Source organism: Brachypodium distachyon, chromosome 4, assembly GCF_000005505.3.
Source record: "Brachypodium distachyon strain Bd21 chromosome 4, Brachypodium_distachyon_v3.0, whole genome shotgun sequence".
NCBI classification, from domain to species: domain Eukaryota; kingdom Viridiplantae; phylum Streptophyta; class Magnoliopsida; order Poales; family Poaceae; genus Brachypodium; species Brachypodium distachyon.
In genome coordinates, this window is record NC_016134.3 from 7,807,514 (window position 1) to 7,827,882 (window position 20,369).

General features: G+C 44.8%; 1 protein-coding gene and 1 long non-coding RNA gene across 3 annotated transcripts; one reads left to right on the forward strand and one right to left on the reverse strand.

The window, feature by feature from the left end:
* The first annotated feature begins 3,291 nt into the window (after window positions 1-3,291).
* On the forward strand, window positions 3,292-8,392 carry LOC100828828 (serine/threonine-protein kinase D6PK). The gene is made up of 3 exons (XM_003576986.3): window positions 3,292-3,459; window positions 3,650-4,604; window positions 7,290-8,392. The coding sequence occupies exons 2-3, from the start codon at window positions 3,751-3,753 to the stop codon at window positions 8,137-8,139; spliced, it is 1,704 nt and encodes a 567-aa protein (XP_003577034.1). The 5' UTR covers window positions 3,292-3,459; window positions 3,650-3,750; the 3' UTR covers window positions 8,140-8,392.
* A 947-nt stretch (window positions 8,393-9,339) lies between these two features.
* On the reverse strand, window positions 9,340-17,736 carry LOC112268743. Of its 2 annotated transcripts, none has more exons than XR_002960166.1 (3): window positions 17,725-17,736; window positions 16,240-16,241; window positions 9,340-9,471 (listed from the first exon to the last, which is right to left on the reverse strand). It is a non-coding gene; the product is annotated as an uncharacterized LOC112268743 (long non-coding RNA). The 2 variants fall into 2 exon arrangements; XR_002960165.1 differs by lacking the exon at window positions 17,725-17,736 and adding an exon at window positions 17,135-17,151.
* Between the last annotated feature and the right edge of the window lie 2,633 nt (window positions 17,737-20,369).

The window sequence follows — 20,369 nt, forward strand, 5'->3', positions numbered from 1 at the left end:
GATGGCAGCGTGAAAAGGAACAGGGAGAGACTGTGCGGGTGTGGACGAATGGCACATCTCCGTTGATCTGCATCCCTAGATCAAGATTTAGGCCCGAATCATGTTAGAGCCCTTGCCGATTATGGTAGTGCAGAGGCCAAGAATCATTTCCCGTTTTCATAAAAAAGAGAGCCCTTGCCGATTTGCTCTTGCCGATGGATTGATTGATTACTGCTCTTGCCTATCTTTGTGTGAAAGGAGTTGCTTGTGTGTATGATAATATCGTCACCACCATCTTCCGCCCCCACCGTATCCGGCCTTTTGCTGTTCTGCAACTGGCAAAATCTGCGCCCTCGCCGTCCGCCTTCTCTGTTGATTTTCTTCTACAATCAGGACCATGAAGGCTTTTGGTTTGCATTGGAAGGAGATTCCAAAAGGAGGTATTTTGTTTAGTCCGTGGCTTGCAAAGTTGTAGTCCGGTGGGAATCCTCCAATCTCCTCCCTTTTTGGAGGAGAGACGGGTATTAGTACGATTTGTTGCGCCGGCCTAGAAAAATAGAGGAGGATTTGGTGCTCGTCGACCACATTGGGTGCAGCTAGCGATTGTCATGAAGCTATCTCAGGGAAAGTTGTTGATCCGACCGACCTGCCATGAAAAACAAAAGCGGTCTGATAAGGGGTGGCCCGATCTTCTCGTTGAGCTTGTTGTGGATGGATGACAACTCGCGAGACGCTGACGAATCTCTGGCTGTTCCCTCGTTGCAATGCAACAATTCTCAACCCTAGTTGATATTCGCAACACGACACGCTTGCGCACGTAGTCGCCGACCACGAAGCGGTTTTGCAATCTAGCAATTTCCAATGGAATAATAGATAACACTTGAATCTTCAGTAGCAAACACACCAGATCGAAACAAAGTGGTGAAGGTAAAATTGCTGATCGAATCAAACAGGAATATAATTTTAGATGAATGCTTGCAGCAGTTCAACGAAAGGTTCTGAATAATCTAAACGTGGTCTAACCCTAATCGTGGGCATCCCCCAACTTATATAGGAGGGTGGACGTCCAGCAGCCTAATTGGACTCGGACTCGAACTTGGTTCAACCCAAACTTGATACAAACTGACCCAAAACGTTGGATTCAGCCCAAACTAGGGGCACGCAGGCCCAACTCTCATCGTGCACACACTTAGGCAAAATAACATGTCGTAGGCAGCCTATGTCACGTATCCCTCAGGGTGCACTTAGTTGAATGGGTCTATATTATGCTTGTGAACCCTTGTATTGGAGTCTTTTGGCTTATGCAAGTCTTTAGTCATGAATGTGGATTGGTAGCATAATTGCTTCAATAATTGAAGTTTGAATTTTCTTATGAACGTTAAGATTTTTGTGCATGATTGTTCTCCGTCGTGTAGTTACCTTTGTTTCCATTGGAGAAAACCAATTTTAGTAATAATCTTACTATAAGATGTGTACCCATCAGTACCAGTGCTACTTCGTCTACATAAGTTATGCTCTGCCAGAAATTTGTTAGCCCGGTCTTAAGCGCAAGCGTTGCTGTTTAGATAGAAATTTTTTCTACTCTCGAACATAACTATTACTCCGTATTTATCTTCGGCGCTTGTTTTTCATGGGATAAAAAAGGATTGGAGATGTCCATCAAGGACAAGAGCTGTCCATTTGTTTGTGGATATCACTTGAATATATCCGTGCGGGTGTGGACGAACAGCACATCTCCATCGATCTGCATCGGCCCGAATCATGTTAGAGCCCTTGCCAATTATGGTAATGCAGAGGCCAAGAATTATTTCCGTTTTCGTAAAAAAGAGAGCCCTTGCCGATTTGATCTTGCCGACGGATTGATTGAATACTGCTCTTGCCTATCTTTGTGTGAAAGGAGTTGCTTGTGTGTATGATAATATCGTCGCCACCATCTTCCGCCCCCACGCTATCCGGCCCTCTGAAGCTGGCCAAAATCTGTGCCCCCGCCGTCCGCCTTCTGAGTTGATTTTCTTCTACAATCACGACCATGAAGACTTTTGGTTTGCATTGGAAAGAGATTCCAAAAGTAGGTATTTTGGTTTAGTCCGTGGCTTACAAAGTCGCAGTCCGTTGGGAATCCTCCAATCTCCTCCCTTTTTGGAGGAGAGACGGGTATTAGTACGATTTGTTGCTTCGGCCTAGAAAAATAGAGGAGGATTTGGTGCTCGTCGACCACATTGGGTGCAGCCAGCAATTGTCATGAAACTATCTAGTGGGAAGTTGTTGATCCGGCCGACCAGCCATGAAAAACAAAAGCGGTCACCGTGGACGCAATGTATAGCTCGCCTCTTGTTGAGCTTGAGAGACTAGTTGAAATTTCAGACAAATGAGCTCACATAATTGGTTCTCCTTTTTAAATCCGATGCATTTTGGTTTTGTACCACGGCTTCAAAGTTAGGCCTCACTGATACTGGTATTTGTTCGGAAAGGACTCTCGCCTTAAATCAGCTCATTGCTAATGTCCCCTCCATAAACGATATGCATCTGGATTTTGAAAGTGAAAAGTTACCCATTTTCTACTGTCTCATTTCCACTCAAGGATGGTTATATGCAACAATAGATGGTTATAGTTAACAATAGATGATCTTTCATATATCAACAAATTATGAATTTTTTTAACCTAGATGTTTGTGTCCTTTTATGGGCCTACAATTTTTTATGCAGTTTTGTTAGCCCATAAGTTTGCAAAGTTGATAAAAAATTAATAAAGTAGAATTAGTAATGATGCATTGTTTTGTCAAAAACTTGGCTATCTAGACAAAGACCAAAATTTGTTCACGCCCAAAAAATTTTGTAGGGTGAACTTTGGTTACCATTTAAACACACCTTAGAATGCAAAGAGAGTTTGGTATGTAAAAAACACAAGTATTCAAACAAAAAACTGCTCCATCCGTCCCATATTGAGTGTCGAAATATTGCATGTATATAGACGCATTTTAGATATAAATACATTCATATTTGGACAAATTTGAGACATTTAATATGAGACGGAGGGAGTAACTATTGATGGAGTAGTTATGACAAAAAAATTGGTAAAGCAACATTCGCCACACTCGAAACAGATAAGGAGTCAGAGATTTGATACTTCAAAATTTGCTCAAAGTCGACATATTTGAAGATCAAAACAAGATATTCAGGAGATCTTGTTTGCATCACCGGTGAAATTGAAAAGGTATATTCGGATGCGAAAAGCGTCAAAGATCTGGAAAGGAAAACTCTTGACTTGAGGCCGGCAGCAAGTGGTCGCTTAACCCTATTCCTCATTTTCTTGAGGATTTCTCTCATTTATTTCATTGTTTTTGTTAGAGTTCTGTCAGTATTTCATTTCGTCCTCCCCTTCCGCTGCCTGCCACCTCTCCCGAAGGAAGCGCCCGTCTTGATCTCCTCCCAGTCCACCGGCGGCGGCTGCGAGCTCGTGCGGCCGCGACAACGTAGTCAGTAAGCAAATAGCATCCTCCTCCTCCCTGCTTTCCTCTCGATCTCTTCTGCGGGGAGGGGATCCTCTCGATCTCACTCAGATCCATCCGGATAATAATTCTACAATTCGTTATTCTCGATTCATGGGTTGGTTAGCCGGCCGATCCGTATCTCTTTCCTGAACCTAATTTGGGGCAATACGTCTTGATAGGTCTCGATTTCGTCTTCCCGATTCTTGGTTGTCCGATCGTGGCGATGGGAGGAAGGTTACGGCGGGGTCCTTAGGGATTTCTTCACTGGCTCCTTTTTGCGATGGCTTCAAAGGCTGTTAGTGAAATAGTCGCCGACAAGCAATGTAAGAAAAACATTGCCGAATCCTCTGAAGCCGTGCTTTCTAGGAGGCAGTCCGGAGAGCAAATCGAGGGAGTAAGCAAATCGGGCCCTGCTTCACCAAGAACAATTACGCCAGTTGATTTAGCTACATCCAGTGGAGTGAAAGAGCAACATAAGGATATCAATTCTGTTGATGGTTCTGTGAAGTTGGATGACGATGGAGATACCGAGAAAAATTCAACGCGGGGAAGCGTTAAGGATAGCTCGGTTTCTGCTAAATTCAGTGACAGAACAAGTAGTCTGACAAAGGCGTCTGGGAGCACGAAGGTCAGTGGCCATGCTGATCTGGTCCAGAGCGGGAAGAGTAGTGTCTATCGAGCCAGTGCTGGCAGTGATGTGAGTGATGACAGCACTTGCAGCAGTATATGCAGTAGTGCCAGCAAACCTCACAAGTCGAATGATTCAAGATGGGAAGCGATTCAGATGATACGAACCAAAGAAGGTTCATTAGGACTGAGTCATTTCAGACTACTTAAGAGGCTTGGCTGTGGCGACATTGGCAGTGTTTATTTATCAGAGCTTAGTGGCTCAAAATGCTGCTTCGCTATGAAGATTATGGACAAGGCATCCCTAGCTGGTCGCAAAAAGCTTCTGAGAGCCCAGACTGAAAGGGAGATATTGCAGTGCTTGGACCATCCTTTTCTTCCAACTTTGTACACTCACTTTGAGACGGATAAATTCTCATGCTTGGTGATGGAGTTTTGCCCTGGAGGAGACCTGCATACCCTAAGGCAAAAGCAACCCGGAAAGTATTTCCCCGAACAAGCTGCCAAGTAAGTGTTGTTTTGATCTTTATTTTACATTCTTACTGATAGGTTAAAAAAAGATTGTGTTACATTCCTATCGACGAATTTTGTTTTTATTAATTTTGATAAAGGCATAGTTGTTGTACCAAAATAACTGGTTTAGTAATTTGGAATTTGGATATACTGAAGTTGCGTGGTCCAATGATCTTTTATATATCTTTCCAGTAGTAATTCCAGGTCCTATTCCTTGTAATGTGGCTTTAGCGGTTCTCGAGCCATCAACTTTCGAGGTCTGGTTTCAAGTTATATCATTAATCTAATTTTTGACATAAAATATCACCATCATCTCTCATATGTTTGCTGGCCTTCTAGTTTTTAGCTACTATTTTGATAGCATTGATATTAACCTTTTAGATTGCAAAATCAGATTACTTTCTTGTTCCTGTTGCTATTCTTGACTCATTAGATGTTAAACATCTCATTCAAATCTTGTGTAAATATTGTTTTTCATGAATCATATGGTGCTCCAATATTTTTTATATCAATTTTAACAATGTCGTGCATTTCGGTTTGGCCTTTCTATTGTTAACAACTATCTTTGCTTTTCTCTTCTTGGGGTGGTTTCTGTTAGCAAAGGTTGCTTGAACTTGAATTTTTGTCATTGCTGGATTAAGTGTCATCTAGAATTACAAGATCCAAAATTTCAGAATGATTTGGTAAGTGTGACATCTTGGGGATCACAATAGAATGAAAAAACTGTAGCTCAGTAGTCAAGTATAGTTTGTGGTTGGCAGTAGACGTATCGACACTTGAAGTGGCAAACTGGCAATGATGCTGTTGTTAAACTAAAATTTTGAGGGTGCATCGTGCTTCTATAAATTTTACCGACTTCAAGGTTCTTGGACTCATGTGATGAGGGTGTAATGATTTGTCCTTTGTCTACTCTTCCCATGCTTGATTTATCTGGTTACTGAACTGAACCTAATTACGCCTTAAGACTATAATTTATTGCTTCTGAGCATGGTTTGTTTGCCCTGGCAAGTTGTAACTTGTACCATGCCGATTCAATCCTTTTTCTGTGGAAATGATGGCAGCTGTAATGCTTTTTAAGTCATAACAAATTATATGATCGATTTGGATCACTGATCTATTGAAAAAGTCATTCACACATCCATGTCCACTTGTCCAGTATATAGTGACATAGTCCTTGGGATGCATATGTGTAAGTACTATTTTTCTATATCATCTGTAAGTACTATTTTTGTGACATGAATGTGAATCAGGGCAAGTTTACTTTTGTCAATGTATTTCAAGTGAATATTATCAGTTGGGTGTTTTGTTCATTTCAGTGTTTGAGTGTGTGGACTGTGGAGTCTACTTCAGCATCTAGGTTTTGGAGCTTTGACTATGGTTTTTTAGTTTCAGTCCATTCTTAACTTGCCTTTTATGGTTTAGACATCAATTGTTTGGTCTATTAAGTCTCAAATTGCGGTTGCTGAACTATGCTGCTCCAAACTTATTTTTAATCCTCTGGAGAAATACACAAGAAAGCAGGAAGAAGTTGGTTAGCCAAACATTAAAATAGGCAAAAGCAGGTGGGGCAAACATGATTATGGGAATAAAAAACACAAATGGAATGCTGATATCACCGCGTTCATTTTGTTCTACTGTTTGGGAAATTACTTTCTGTACCCAGATAAATGCACTTAGATTATTTTACTGTAGTTTAACCATGCTATTTAATTTTTTTCACAGTTGTAAATTTGTGTATGTAGTGTCTAATTCAGTTTCAGTCTTCATTTTTCTTGGTCCTAGGGCAACATATCATGTCCAATATCAAATCTTATTGTATCTTTGCATTTATACAAAGTACTAGCTGCCTGTCCTATTAATACCATGCTTTGTGGTTGATCCTTACAAAACATTATAAACTACAAATGCACATGTACTTCTGCTGGTGCTGTGGTTCCTTCCCCCACTAGTACATGCAGTGTATTAATATTGTTTCCTATTAGTGTTGGTGTTCTTATGATTTTCTCTCTGTTTTTTACTGTTATCTGCTCTTAGGTTGATGTGGTTTATACCGAATTTGTTTTTTTTTCTTGAAATGGCTCTTTTGAATATTTATCTCTTCATTTTTTTCTTGATGTGGCTAGAGTTGTTTTACTGATTCATTTCTATAAAGATAGATATGCAGCATATGCTATTCTTGATGCGTAATATAGGTTACTTTGTTTTTGTATCCAGTTCATAGTGTTAGCTAGTGTAACGTTTCTGCTGGCTGCTAGGGATAGGAGAGATTAGAGACTGTGCTGATCTGCTGTACTAGTTCTTGATTGATTGTTCTATTCCTCATGGCGAAGTCCCTTAGCGAGAATTATTGCATAGGATAGTGGCTAGGAGGATTTGAAGGGAGAGGCTAAATCATACCAAATCCTTCCTAACAACACAAAACCGAATAACCGATCAGTAAATGGAAGGAAACCACTAAAGTAGAGATAAAGAATACCTCTAGCTCAGTTTATTGCATTCTTTATCATGTACTCCCTCCGATCCATAATAATTGTCTCAGGTTTAGTACAACTTTGTACTAAGTTAGTACAAAATCTGAGACACTTATTATGGATTGGAGGGAGTAGCAATTGTTGTACTAATTCGCGAACACTGTTTAAGTGTAAGAAACTAAGAACTCATGTTATTTTTTTACTGCAGGTTTTATGTAGCAGAGGTACTCCTTGCTCTAGAATACCTACACATGCTCGGTATCATATATCGAGACCTTAAGCCAGAGAATGTTCTTGTGAGAGAAGATGGCCACATCATGCTGTCTGATTTTGATTTGTCCCTTCGTTGTGATGTGAACCCTACCCTTCTCAAATCTTCCAACCCTGGTGTAGATCCTAACCAAAAGGGCAATCCTGTGTGCATTGAGCCAGCCTGTATCCAGCCTTCTTGTGTTACAACAACCACATGCTTCTCTCCTCGCCTTTTCTCTTCCAAGTCCAAGAGGGAGAAGAAGGAGAAGAAGGCAAAGGCAGACATTGCAAGTCAGGTCAGGCCTCTCCCTGAGCTTGTTGCAGAGCCCACAGATGCAAGGTCCATGTCATTTGTTGGCACCCATGAGTACTTGGCACCTGAGATCATAAAGGGCGAGGGACATGGGAGTGCTGTGGACTGGTGGACTTTTGGCATATTCTTGTATGAACTTCTTTTCGGCAAGACTCCATTCAAAGGTTCGGGAAACAGGGCAACACTATTCAATGTCGTTGGACAGCCCCTTAGGTTCCCAGAATCACCTGTTGTGGGTTTTGCTGCAAGGGATCTTATAAGGGGATTACTCATTAAGGAGCCACAGCATCGATTGGCGTATAAGCGTGGAGCCACCGAAATAAAGCAGCACCCGTTCTTTGAAGGTGTTAACTGGGCATTGATAAGGTGTGCTACTCCTCCAGATATCCCCAAGCCAGTTGAGATCCCTCGGCCGGTAGCCTCCACAAGTCAAAAGGCAACACCATCAGCCGACAAGGGTTCAGATAACTATCTTGAATTCGATTTCTTTTAGTGCAATCTTCTAAGATCGTCTTATGTGCAGTCTGTAAAGTTTTTCTCTTTGCAAGACATTTTCTGGATCCTAATAACTTGATTTGTAGATGGCATATTATTGCTGTTCTTAAGTCTTCCATTTGCAGTTCATTTCATCTCCATTCATCACATTGGATGGGAGCATCTACCAGGTCGAAGTTGTAATCCTTCATCAATTACTGAGAAGTAGGCTCTCTTCAATAACAAATAAATATTTTTGGTTCCATCTGCAACTAGCTTTTGTTCCACAGGTATATATGCATGGTGTACTTGAAATTGATCACCTTGACGTCAGTAGTAGCAGTTGCATATATCCCCTCGAATTTGTCTGGTTTGTCTCAATAGTTCATTAGCTGGTGAGGTCAACTTACTAGGCGCCAACTTACTATGTATTGTGCCAGGTAAGGAACTCGTTACTGGTGTTTGAACCAGATTGAAACCTAAATTCTGCAGTTGCAATGTCAATGCTCAATAGTCAATAGTAATCTTCAGATTGGATTACTGGGTAAATGGTGGATCGAAGTAGTAATATCAATCCGGATTGTGATTGTAATACACTTTTGAGATGTTTTTGCTAATCACTCGTCAGCAATAAAATGATAAAATATTACTGATTATGTTGATGATTTGTTAGGTTGATCATTATACATTGCACATGGCTGTGATTGCAAACACGATACTTGAGCAGTCCATGCATGGTATCACCGTTTGTGATATATTCATATTTTATACAAAACAACACTTTTAGAAAATATAATCTGGCTAGGCTCGTGTCGTTGTCAACCAGATTCCAAAGGTTATCCTAATGCCTGAAAGTTGGGTAGGCTGGCCCTTACATAAGGACTATATAACCCCCAATTTCTATGAAATACAAGATGCTCATTGAATGATAAGAAATTCATGCGGACTTATACAACACAACTCCAGATTTTATTCAAGTAAAGGAAATTTTTTACGTTCTGTACCTATTTCGAATTAATTCTTATTATACAAAAGTAGTCCAGATAGACTGAGCAAAAAAAGTTTCATTTGGATTCCCTTATTCAGAAAATCACATATGAATTTCCCTCATATGAACAGAGATAGAGAACAGCTAAAGAGAAATGATCCATTTACTTATAGGTTTAAGGACACAAGGTGACCCTGTTTTTCGGGGTAAGAAGGGGTTTTCAGGGTAAGAAGGGATAGAGAAAATGCCTCGAGCCGAGGTCCGAGTACCAAGCGCTGCAGCGCTGAAGTATGAGCCCCGTGGACTAGCGATTGCTTCTCCACGAGGCTCATACCAGGCGCTACGGCACTGAAGTATGTAACACTGAAAAGCTCGAACGACCTTCAACAAAAGGGTACCTGTACCCGAAACCGACACAGGTGGGTAGGTAGAGAATACCTAGGGGCGCGAGACAACTCTCTCTAAGGAACTCGGCAAAATAGCCCCCTAACTTCGGGAGAAGTGGTGCCCCCTCACAAAAGGGGGTCGCAGTGACCAGGCCCGGGCGACTGTTTACCAAAAACACATGTCTCCGCAAAGTCGTAAGATGCTCCATTCAAAATTTTAATAAGGTAATCTATTTTTTTTTGATGAAACACAGTACAAACACGCACCTACACTCACCCTTTTGAAAGCACGCACGCACATCCTACCCATATGAACACCTCCGAGAGACTGGCCCGGCACATCATCTTGATATTGATGACACACGCCTTATAGTTGACGAGTACGTCACTCCGACTAAAAGTACAACGGCGGTGAAGTACAAAAATAAATTCAGGAAAATGCGAGCACCCATGCCAAGTCTGAAACTTGAACCTGGGTGGTCTGATTTCACCACAAGAAACTAACTACCTGAACTACACTCAGTTCGCATGTAATCTATATTTTCATAAAATAGAATGAGGCATCTATATTTTCATAAAACATAATGATTATCTACTTTTTTTAGGGGAACATAATGATTATCTACTATGATAAAGATATACTCCACGTACGTAAGATAGAGAAATGATGAATAAGATTCCTTATGCCTCAGCCATAGGCTCTATTATGTATGCTATGTTGTGTACAAGACCGGATGTGGCACATGCTATTAGTTTGACTAGCAGATACCAATCTGATCCAGGTTTGGAACACTGGATGGCGGTCAAGAATATCTTGAAGTACCTCAGAAGGACTAAGGATATGCTTCTCGTGTATGGCGGTGAAGAAGAGCTCGTCACGAAATGTTACGTCGATGCTGCTTCGACACCAATCCGGATGACTCTAAGTCACAATCCGGGTACGTATTTCTCATGAATGGAGCAGCGGTGCGTTGGAGGAGCTCCAAGCAGTCCGTAGTGGCGGGATCTTCAACAGAGGCGGAATATATTGCTGCTTCAGAAGCAGCGCAGGAAGCAGTTTGGATCAAGAGTGGGATTTGTCCATCCAAATGACGGAGAGATATACTCTGGGCCCTCTCAGTGATATCACATCGACACCGCTTGCAAGCACGTGACTAGGTCACAAGGATGTCATATCACGGAACGAGTAAAGAGTACTTGTCGGTAACGAGATCGAACTAGGTATAGTTGATACCGATGATCGGATCTCGGACAAGTAAAATATCACGACACAAAAGGAATTGGTTACGACGTTTATGGTTCACGTGAGATTCATCGTTGAATGAGTGGGAGTCATTAAGGATCTCCAGATCCCGCTGATGATTATTGATCGGAGATATGTCTCGATCATGTCCACATCATTCACGAACCGTAGGGTGACACACTTAAGGTTCATCGACGCTTTTGAGTGGATACGGAACACCAGAGAAAAGATTGGACAGCGCGGTGATTGTTTTCGAGGAGCACCGAAATTGTTTGGGGATATCGGAATAGTTCAAGGGGATAAGTGTTAATGTTTGTTGATTAAATGAATTGACAAATATTAAATAAAAGAATTAAAATGTTTTATTCATTTATGGGAGAAAACCCCCTTCATTTTGAGTGGAGTTTTACACCCATTATGAGGACTTTTGAGTTTGAGTGGAATGTCCACTCACATGAAGAGGGGAGAGGTGGGGGCACCCCTTGGGCTGCTACCCTTCCACTCCTATATATATAGAGGGGTGGTGCTCCTCTCTCCCTTACACACTCATTTGCACCTCTTGGTCCCTTCCTCCCGCTGCTCCACCTCACGAGCCATGGCTTAGGCGAAGCCCTGCTCAAATAGTTTCTCCACCACCACCACGACGTAGTGCTGCTGGAGTTCCCGGTGGATCCACTACTTCCGCTGCCCTGCTGAGGGATCGGAGGTCGTCGTCGAGCCATACGTGTGACCTAGTGCGGAAGCGCTGCCCGTTTGCACCGCTCATCTTCGCGATCTTGAGATCGGCAAGTGATCGTCTACATCATCCACGAGAACCGTTCTCGTTAACAAAGCTTTTGGTCTTTGAGGGTGAGTCCTTCTAAGACTACGGTTTACCCGTTGCTTTCATCTCCTAGATATGATCTTGGCCCGTTTGGGGTTTCAACCGTAGGAAATTTTTTGTTTTCTATGCAACGAACCCTTCACCAAGCCCAACACAATCATCACTCCTCAAAGTGTCACCTACACCGATTTTCTGGCGACTTCAATGTCGGCGACTGTACCCTAGGAAACTAGGGTTTCTCTACTCCACCGGCGATTCAATCTCCGGTGTCGAGTTTTCCATTACTTTCTCTCCGAACTTGATTGGATCTCCTGCTAGGTTCTCAAGATGATTAAGGGGACGCCTTTGCGCATCTGCCCGGCCTTGGTTCTGTGCAGGTTTTCTAGGGTTCCGGTGAGACCGATCTGCTTTTTCAAAGATTTGCAATGAGTGTTCTCAGTTGGAATTGTCGCGGGATCGGCAATGATGCGACAGTCCGGGAGCTCCGCACCTTGGTGCGGCGTTTTGCTCCTTCGGTATTGTGTCTGCAGGAGACACAAGTGGCAAGTACGAGGGCTCAAAATTTATCTTTTTACTCTAGGTTTTCAGAATTGTTTTGCAGTGAGTATGATGAGGGCATAGATCCTCAAGAGCTTATATCCAACATCAAGATATGCGCGAGGGAGGCAGGCGCACCAAAAGTGAAGTGGAAGGATACAAGTTAGAAGAATGTCTTGTGTGCAAGGGGCAGACAACGACAAGGATGATATGCCCATGATGCACTACAAGTCGAGTACGAATATGAGGCGCACTAGGACAGTCTACGACGAGTCCGACACATCTAAGGAGCGCCCGGATCTGCGAGTCCATGTTTGAGTCTGAGTCGAATTCTAGTTCTAGTTTGAGTCCGAGTCGAATTCTAGTTTGAGTTTGAGTCGGAGTCTGTATTGAGTTTGGGCTACTCCTCATCTATATAAACAAGGGGTACGCCTAGGTTTATGGGGAGACCACGTTTAGATTATTCAGAACCTTTCGTTGAACTGCTACAAGCATTCATCTGAAATTATATTCCTCTTTGCTTCCTTCAGGAATTTTACTTTCACCACTTTGTTGCGATCTGGTGTTTTTGCTACTGAAGATTCAAGTGCTATCTATTGTTCCACTGGGAATTGGTAGATTGCAGAACCGCTTCGTGGTCGGCGGCTACGTGCGCAAGCGTGTGGTGTTGCGAATATCAAATAGGGTTGGGAATTGTTGCATTGGCAGCAAGGGACCAGCCAGAGATTCGTCAGCGTCTCACGAGTTATCATCTCTCTACTACGAACTCAACGAGAAGGTCGGGCCACCCCTTATCAGAGTAGTAATGGCCGCAGCGGTGGTTTGGCTATGTACAGTAATAATGATTTATCTATGGATTTGATACACTATTCGTAGTATCACATTGACATGCCTGTTCGTTCAGATGGTGAAGATCCATGGCAACTCACGTGCATTTATGGTGAAGCTAATGTTCGAGAAAGGCATAAAACATGGGAGCTCCTTCGTTTTTTACGGAGTGAGTCTGATCTCCCATGGGTTTGTGTTGGGGATTTTAATGAAAGTTCTTCATCAGAATGAGCACTTTGGTGTCAGTGGTCGTGATCCGGCACAGATGAGAGGCTTTCAAGAGGTAGTGGATTTGTGTGGCCTATGTGACTTGGTTCAATGGCAATGCATGGACGTTTGAGAAGAAAGTGTGTGGTGTCTCCTTTACTAGGGTTCGGCTTGACCGTCCCCTAGCCGCAACGTCATGGTGGGCGAGGTTCCCGTTCGCTGCAGTCTTCCATCTTACAACTGCTAAATCCGATCACTGTCCACTCCTTCTCCGCGTGTCTGAACCTTCGTATGAGACGGAAAGGAGAGCAAGATGTTTTTGATATGAGAAGATGTGGGAGACTCATGAGAATTTCTCTTCTTTTGTGACCGATAAATGGAAGCAGCATGGCCGATGTATGTCCATGAGAGATTTGCAAAGCAAACTTAATGCAGTTGGTGGAAATCCTTGCAGCCTGGAACGATGTGGTGTTCGGGAGTGTTAGAAAGAAGACCCGAGAGCTATCGTCCGAGCTTGACAGACTTCGCTCTCTACCAGATCGTGTTGGTCCTTCGGATGCGGAGCTCCAGATCATTAATAAGCACACCGAGTGGAACCAACAGGAAGAAATAATGTGGAGGCAGCGGTCTCAGGTGCAGTGGCTTGCCGAAGGAGATAAAAATACTAAGTTTTTTCATCAGAAGGCTAGTGGACATAGAAAGAAAAATCGAATCGAACGTCTTTGTTTGCTGGATGGAAGTATCATTGAGGATTATCAGGTGATGATGACACATACGGAAGATTTCTATCAGAACCTATATAGGTCCGAGGGCGTGTCGGGCATGGAGGAGGTGTTGGCCCGTGTTCCAAGAAAGGTCACGACTGCTATGTGCGAGTGTCTTGATCGTCCGTACCTAGCGGAGGAGGTGAAGAAGGCATTATTTCAAATATTCCTGACAAAGGCGCCAGGACCGGCTGGGTTCCCGGCGCATTTTTTCCAGCGGCAGTGGGATCTCTGTGCAAGGAGGTTACAACGGCCGTGTTGAGCGTTCTTAACGGCACCGAGGAGCCACATGATATGAACCAGACACTCATTGTGCTTATTCCAAAAGTGCCAGGTGCCTCTTCTCTTTCCCAATACCGTCCTATAAGCTTATGTAACGTTGTGCTTAAAATGGTGTTGAAGGTCCAAGCAAATAGACTAAAGGAGATTCTTCCCGAGATCATCTCAAAGGAGCAGTCAGATTTTGTTCCAGGCCGTTTTGTCACAGATAATACTATAACGACTTATGAATGCCTTCACTTTATGAAGAAGCAAGCGAAGGCATCTCAATTTTTGTGCTCTCACATTGGACATGATGAGTGGTCGTTTCTGCAGGTGATCATGCTAAACCTTGGTTTCAGTTCTCAATGGGTCTCAGTTTCTTTTTCGGTGTTGTTTAATGGCGAGCACACAGGAGTGTTCCAACCCAACAGGGGAATTCGTCAGGGTGATCCTATTTCACCATACTTGTTTTTGTTAGCAGTTGTAGATTTGTCTTACCTTTTAAGGAGCAGAGGGGATTCAGAAAATTTGTCGGGCATCGTCGTGGCGCCCACAGCACCCCCGCCCAATCACCTTTTATTCGCAGATGACAATTTGCTATTTACAAAAGCTAGCATGGAGGGAGCAGCAGCTCTGACGGAGGTTATCAAGGTTTACTGCAATGCTTCGGGACAACGGGTTAATCGCCAAAAGAGGTCAATTCACTTTAGTAAGGAATGTCCTCATGATGTCAAACACGCTATCATGGAGGTACTAAGTGCTCCAAATGAATCACTTAGTGCTAAATGTTTGGGTATGCCGACCGATGCGGGCAACTATAAGAACGGAGCTTTCAAGTACTTAAGTGATCGCGTCTAGGGTGAAGTCCAAGGATGGATGGACCAAACACTGTCGGCTAGGGGTAAGGAGGTACTCATAAAATCTGTAGCTCAAGCAGTTCCTACCTACTCAATGGCATGTTTTAAGCTTCCTCGCGGGTTATGTCTGAAGATTAATGCTATGATTCGTGGCTTTTATTGGGGTAGTAAGCGAGGGAAGCGGAAAACCCACTGGGACGATGACCTTACCTAAATATATGGGCGGACTCGGCTTCTGCGACATTGAGATTTTTAACCTATCGCTACTATACTGGCGCATCAGGCATGGCGCCACTATTTGCTTGATTGTACAATGGCCAGGGGTGTTGGGAATCTTGTGGATGAGCAGCTGGTTGAGCATGTATGTGCATCTTGATGCCCAAATGCTCAGGAGTGGATCTTCCACTTGATTGACACCACTTCTCATGCCGAGTTCACGGAGATTTTGCTGACTTTGTGGGCAATCTGGTTGGCAAGAAGGAAAGCTATTCATGAAGCTGTTTTCCAGAGCCCGGTGCTGATTCATGGATTCGTTGCCAAGCTGCTAGCTGAGCTGCAGCAGGAGCGTCCACCAACAAGTGCGAGGCCGTGGCCGTCTCCACCGACACGGCGCTGGATCCCGCCTTCAGCAGGGATGATGAAGATCAACATCTACGGCGGCATCTCAAAGAGCAAAATACGGGCGCTTCGGCGGCTGTGTGTCACGATGAAACGGGCACCTATGTGGGATCTCCGGCCAGAATCTTTGATCACCTGACTGATCTTCCAACAACACAGGAAGCTATGGCGTGCTGTGAGGCGCTAGCGTTAGTGAAGGATCTAAATCTCAAGAGAATATGCATTGCCTCAAATGCACAGGTGGTGATCAAAGTCTACTAGAAGGTAACCGGTGCGGTTACAGTGCTATCCTTCGAGGGATTGCAGCTCGTAGTAAAAAATTTCTTGATGCCATTTTTGTTTATGAGAATAGATCGTCTAATAGAGATGCTCATAATCCAGTGGTCTGTCATTTCAGCACGGACGGTACACTTGGGGTATGTTTGGATCTCAAGCAAAAAGTCCCCTAGCCTTGCCTAGCAAGGTTCTGCTTTTGGAACTGACGAAGTTTCACTTCGGCAATGCCCATGTTGAGGGGTTTTGTGTTTAGGGAGAGCGACGTGCGTGTGTGTTGGCGATCCGGCACGAGCCGAGGTTCGACTTGCTCGAAGTTGATTCGCCCAGGGACGACTCGGCCTCTTCTGTTCGTGACGGATCTGGTAAAATCACAGGTATGGAGGATGACGCTGGGAGCGCAACGATGGAGACTTCGGTTGATGCAGCTTGGATTCGCTTCGCGATGGACAAATTCCACACACCACGTCGGAGCTGCCGCTATGCCGTGGTAGATCGCGATGTTGTTGATGTAGATCGCTGAGTTGCCGATCCATGATAATGAGGCCGACAAAATCGTGATTCCAGCACACGTCGATTCCCACAGACGGCGCCAATGACGAAGTTCCACTTCGGCAATGCCCATGTTGAGGAGCTTTGTGTTTAGGGAGAGCGACATGCGTGCGTGTTGGCGATCCCATCGGCTAACAAAGACACAGGGGACACGATTTACCCAGGTTCGGGGCCCTCGATGAGGTAATACCCCTACGTCCTGCTTGTCTGATCTGGTATTGATGGAGAGATTACAAGTGTGCCGCGGAGGCTATGGTGCGCAGATGAGATCTCGCGAGTGTGTCTAGGCGGCTTCTACGAGGGACTGTGTCTCTCGGGGGAGAGGGAGTTGTCCTCCTTGGCTCTCCCTCCTGATCCTTTATATATGCAGGAGGCCAGGTCTCGGGTAGAGTCCAAGTCGGTTACATCATGGAGATATACTATGTTTAAGTTTACTTATCTTGAGTCGCAAGATTAGGCATCATGACTCCTGTAGTCGTAGTAGGCTCCCGAGTGGGCTTCATGCTGGGCCGTAGTGGGTATGTCAAAGATGAGGACCCGAGTGGTCATAACCACGTCAGTAGTCCTCGAGTGTCTAGCCGAGATGTAGACTCGGGTAGAGACTCAAAGCCGAAATCTTTGTTCGTCATCATTGAACTGGTCATAGTCGACAATCTTGAATAAAAAGAACCGTCAACTCGGAAGTGCGTCGAGTCGAGGTTTCGGCTTCAAATGAGAAGTCATCGACTCAAGAATTCGTCGAGTCCAGCTACAGTTTGTAACATCAAATGAAGGGGTGCCATTGACTCGGAAGTGCATCGAATTAATGCCCTGCTAATTTTAGCCAGTTGCAGCTGATAATGTTGAGTGTAAAGACCGTCAACTCGGGAGTGCATTGAGTCGAGGATTGTACTTCGAATGAGAAGTGATTGACTCGAGAGTTGCTCGAATCAAGTTACAGTAAGCAGCAATGCTCAAATGGATGCCATTAGTATTCGAGTTCCCGGGCTCGAACCTGACAGCTAGCATAGTTCGACTTAGCCTACTAGGGTCTTATAGAGTTGAACTCCAGTACAAAGTATGGGTACCCGACGTGTCCGTCGGGATTTTGTCATGCCATGGGCACGTGTTCAACATGACTGATGCAGTTGATAATGTTGAATGTAAGGACCATCGACTCAGGAGTGCATCGAGTCGAGGCTTGTACTTCGAATGAGAAGTGATCGGCTCGAGAGTCGCTCATGTCAGGTTACAGTTTGTAACAGCGAGCGATCGGGATGTCACTGACTCGGAAGTGCATCGAGTCAATGCCCTGCCGAGTATGGCTAGTTTATAGTCATAGGGATAGTTGCATAATGCGCCCGGAATACTCAATGAGTTGAGTCCAGTTAATTGCTCTAGGGCAAAAACAACATTAGCTTACATCAGTATTCGAGTCCTCGAGCTCGAACCTGGCAACTGGCGAAATTCGACTTAGCCTGCTGGGGTCTTACCGAGTCGAACTCCAGTTTTCAAGTACTTGACTTGCTTGTCAAGAGTATGAGTTTATGCTTATGAGCATGAATTTGAACTGGAATGGCGCAACTGGTGCGACTCCAGGCCCAGTAGGAAGCCTACGAGTCTTATCTTCACATAATGAACGTGGATTAGGGAGCGACCCTTGAGTTGATGTTTTACTGGATGAGTGCAGTTGATGCATATCCAGGCCTAATAGCAGGTCTTATCTTCACGTAATGAACGTGGTTCAACTAGAATAATGCAGCTGGTGCGATTCCAGGCCCGATAGATGGTCTATGGGTCTTATCTTTATGCAATGAGCATGGATCAGCTAGAGTAACGCAGCTGGTGCGACTCTAAGCTCTGTGGAAAGATCCACGAGACTTATCTTCATGCAATGGATGGATCAACTAGGGCGACGCAGCCGGTGCGGCTTTAGGCTCTATTGATGAAATCCATGAGGCTTACTGTCATGCAATAAGCATACATAACTGAGGTGACGCAGCTGGTGCGACCCAGTTGTGTCGACTATACGAAATCGACTGTTTATGTCAAGATTGTTGACCTGGTTTTACTTGTCTAGGTAAAGATAACCAAAAGCTGACTGTGCGAAGTCTGTTAAAAGTGAAGAGCCGTTTGGTCAGCCGATGTGACTTGGTGCACAGTCTAGCCTGACAGCTAGATGCATTGTTGGCGTGCGTCAGTGGAGAAACGATCATATTTCGCGCAGAAAACAAGACACAATGATGATCTCATTGATCCCCGCGCCCATGAAGAAGGCGGTTATTTCCATCCTTGCCGCTTCGGGTATATTTCCGCAGAAGATGCGACCCAGAATTCGACTGTCGTCAGTCGACCTTCACGTCATGGACGTGGCTTCGGGTATATTTCTGCAGTAGATGCGACCCGAAAATATTCGATTGTCATCAGTCGACCTTCACGTCATGGACGTGGCTTCGGGTATATTTCCGCAGTAGATGCGACTCGGAAATAATCAACTTTTTTGTAGTCGAGTATAGTTTTAGCGTGCTGTAGGCTGGTATGGCCGACCAAGGAGAGGACACGACTTGGGCTAGGCACAAGTTGGCGCAAATAATCGTGGTCAACTCTGTTGAGGACCTGAAGGACGGTGAAGCTGGCGGACCCGAAGTGTAGCGGGGTCGACGGACCCGAAAAGCGATGTAGCCGAAGTACCGGGTGCACGGCCATCGCTCCCGGTGGGAGTATCCCCCGAGTGTCTAGCCGAGTCGTAGACTCGGGTAGAGACTCAAAGTTGCGACCCATAGTGTAGTCGGTGTGACGACATGGTTGCGTCGGACGCAGGGTCGTACGGAGTCGACACGGTGCAGATGGCGTCGATGAGTCGTCGAGTCGGCGATGAGTACTCCCGGTGGGAGTAGTCCCTGAGGTTATGTTTGACTGTTGCCAGTCGATCATAGGCTCAAATTTTCGTGGCGTTCGTGCCTGACTTGATGTAAGCTCCAGTCATTGCAAAACAATTTAAAGTATACAGTGCTGACAGAATATCTTATCAGCTTATTTGTAGCAGTGATTTTGTCATTTGACTGAACTCGACGTGCTATCTAGTATGCAGACCCTTTCGTTAGCCTGACGCCCGTCGTCTCTGTCCTATGCCAACCTGTCAGGTGGGCCGCAACTGGGTTGAGTTCATGGGTTCGACTTCGTAGGCTGAATCAGCTACTCATGCAGCATGTTTGTTAGCACGTGGAATTGAAGGTGTTTCGACTATTCGTAGTCGATGGAAACTGTGACCAGAATGTGTCATGCTTGAAATAAACAAATAAATAACAATACTTATTTGCTGGGTGTAGTTGTAACAGTGTAGTTTTCCGCAGTGCAGCCCCCGAGCGTCGGGTGCGGCGAAAATCGTATCGCCAGCGGAGCGCAGCCCCGAGTGTTGGGTGCGACCGAAGCAGTTTGACCTGTGTGGCGCAGCCCCCGACACTTTGTGTGAGCCGGACGGAGTTGACGCCGCGTAGGGAGTCGACGTGACGACAAGTCGGCGAGACGCGTGGTCGCCGCTGGAGTCGTGCAGGCGGTTGATGTCTTTCGTGTAGACGATCTGGATGTTGTGCCTCACGCGGACTACTCGCGGCTAGGTTGATTTCCAGAGTTGCTTCGGTCCTTCGTTGTTTGCAGCCCGAGGTTGCTTGGAGTTTGCTGCTGATTTGCTTGTCGCGTAGCGGTAGGCAAAATACAGCAGATATACGTACAATTCTTGGACTGAATTGGATACGTACGTATACATGCTGGACTTGGATTTGTCCTAGCTGGACGTACATACGTGCACGTTGACCTTGCCTCATGTGATTAATCGATCGGAGCCTTGATCGTGCATCGCGCTGGCTGCTGCTATTTCCTTTTCACGTGGGGAGGAAGCAAATCTGTGCATGGCTTTGGCATTTGATCCGGCCT

What these genes read in the sequence shown, in the direction of transcription:
- LOC100828828 (XM_003576986.3), top strand. Translation starts at nt 3,751, where the DNA reads ATGGCTTCAAAGGCTGTTAGTGAAATAGTCGCCGACAAGCAATGTAAG. An exon ending in TTCCCCGAACAAGCTGCCAA is followed by an intron (nt 4,605 to 7,289) that starts GTAAGTGTTGTT and finishes TTTTTACTGCAG; the next exon opens with GTTTTATGTAGCAGAGGTAC.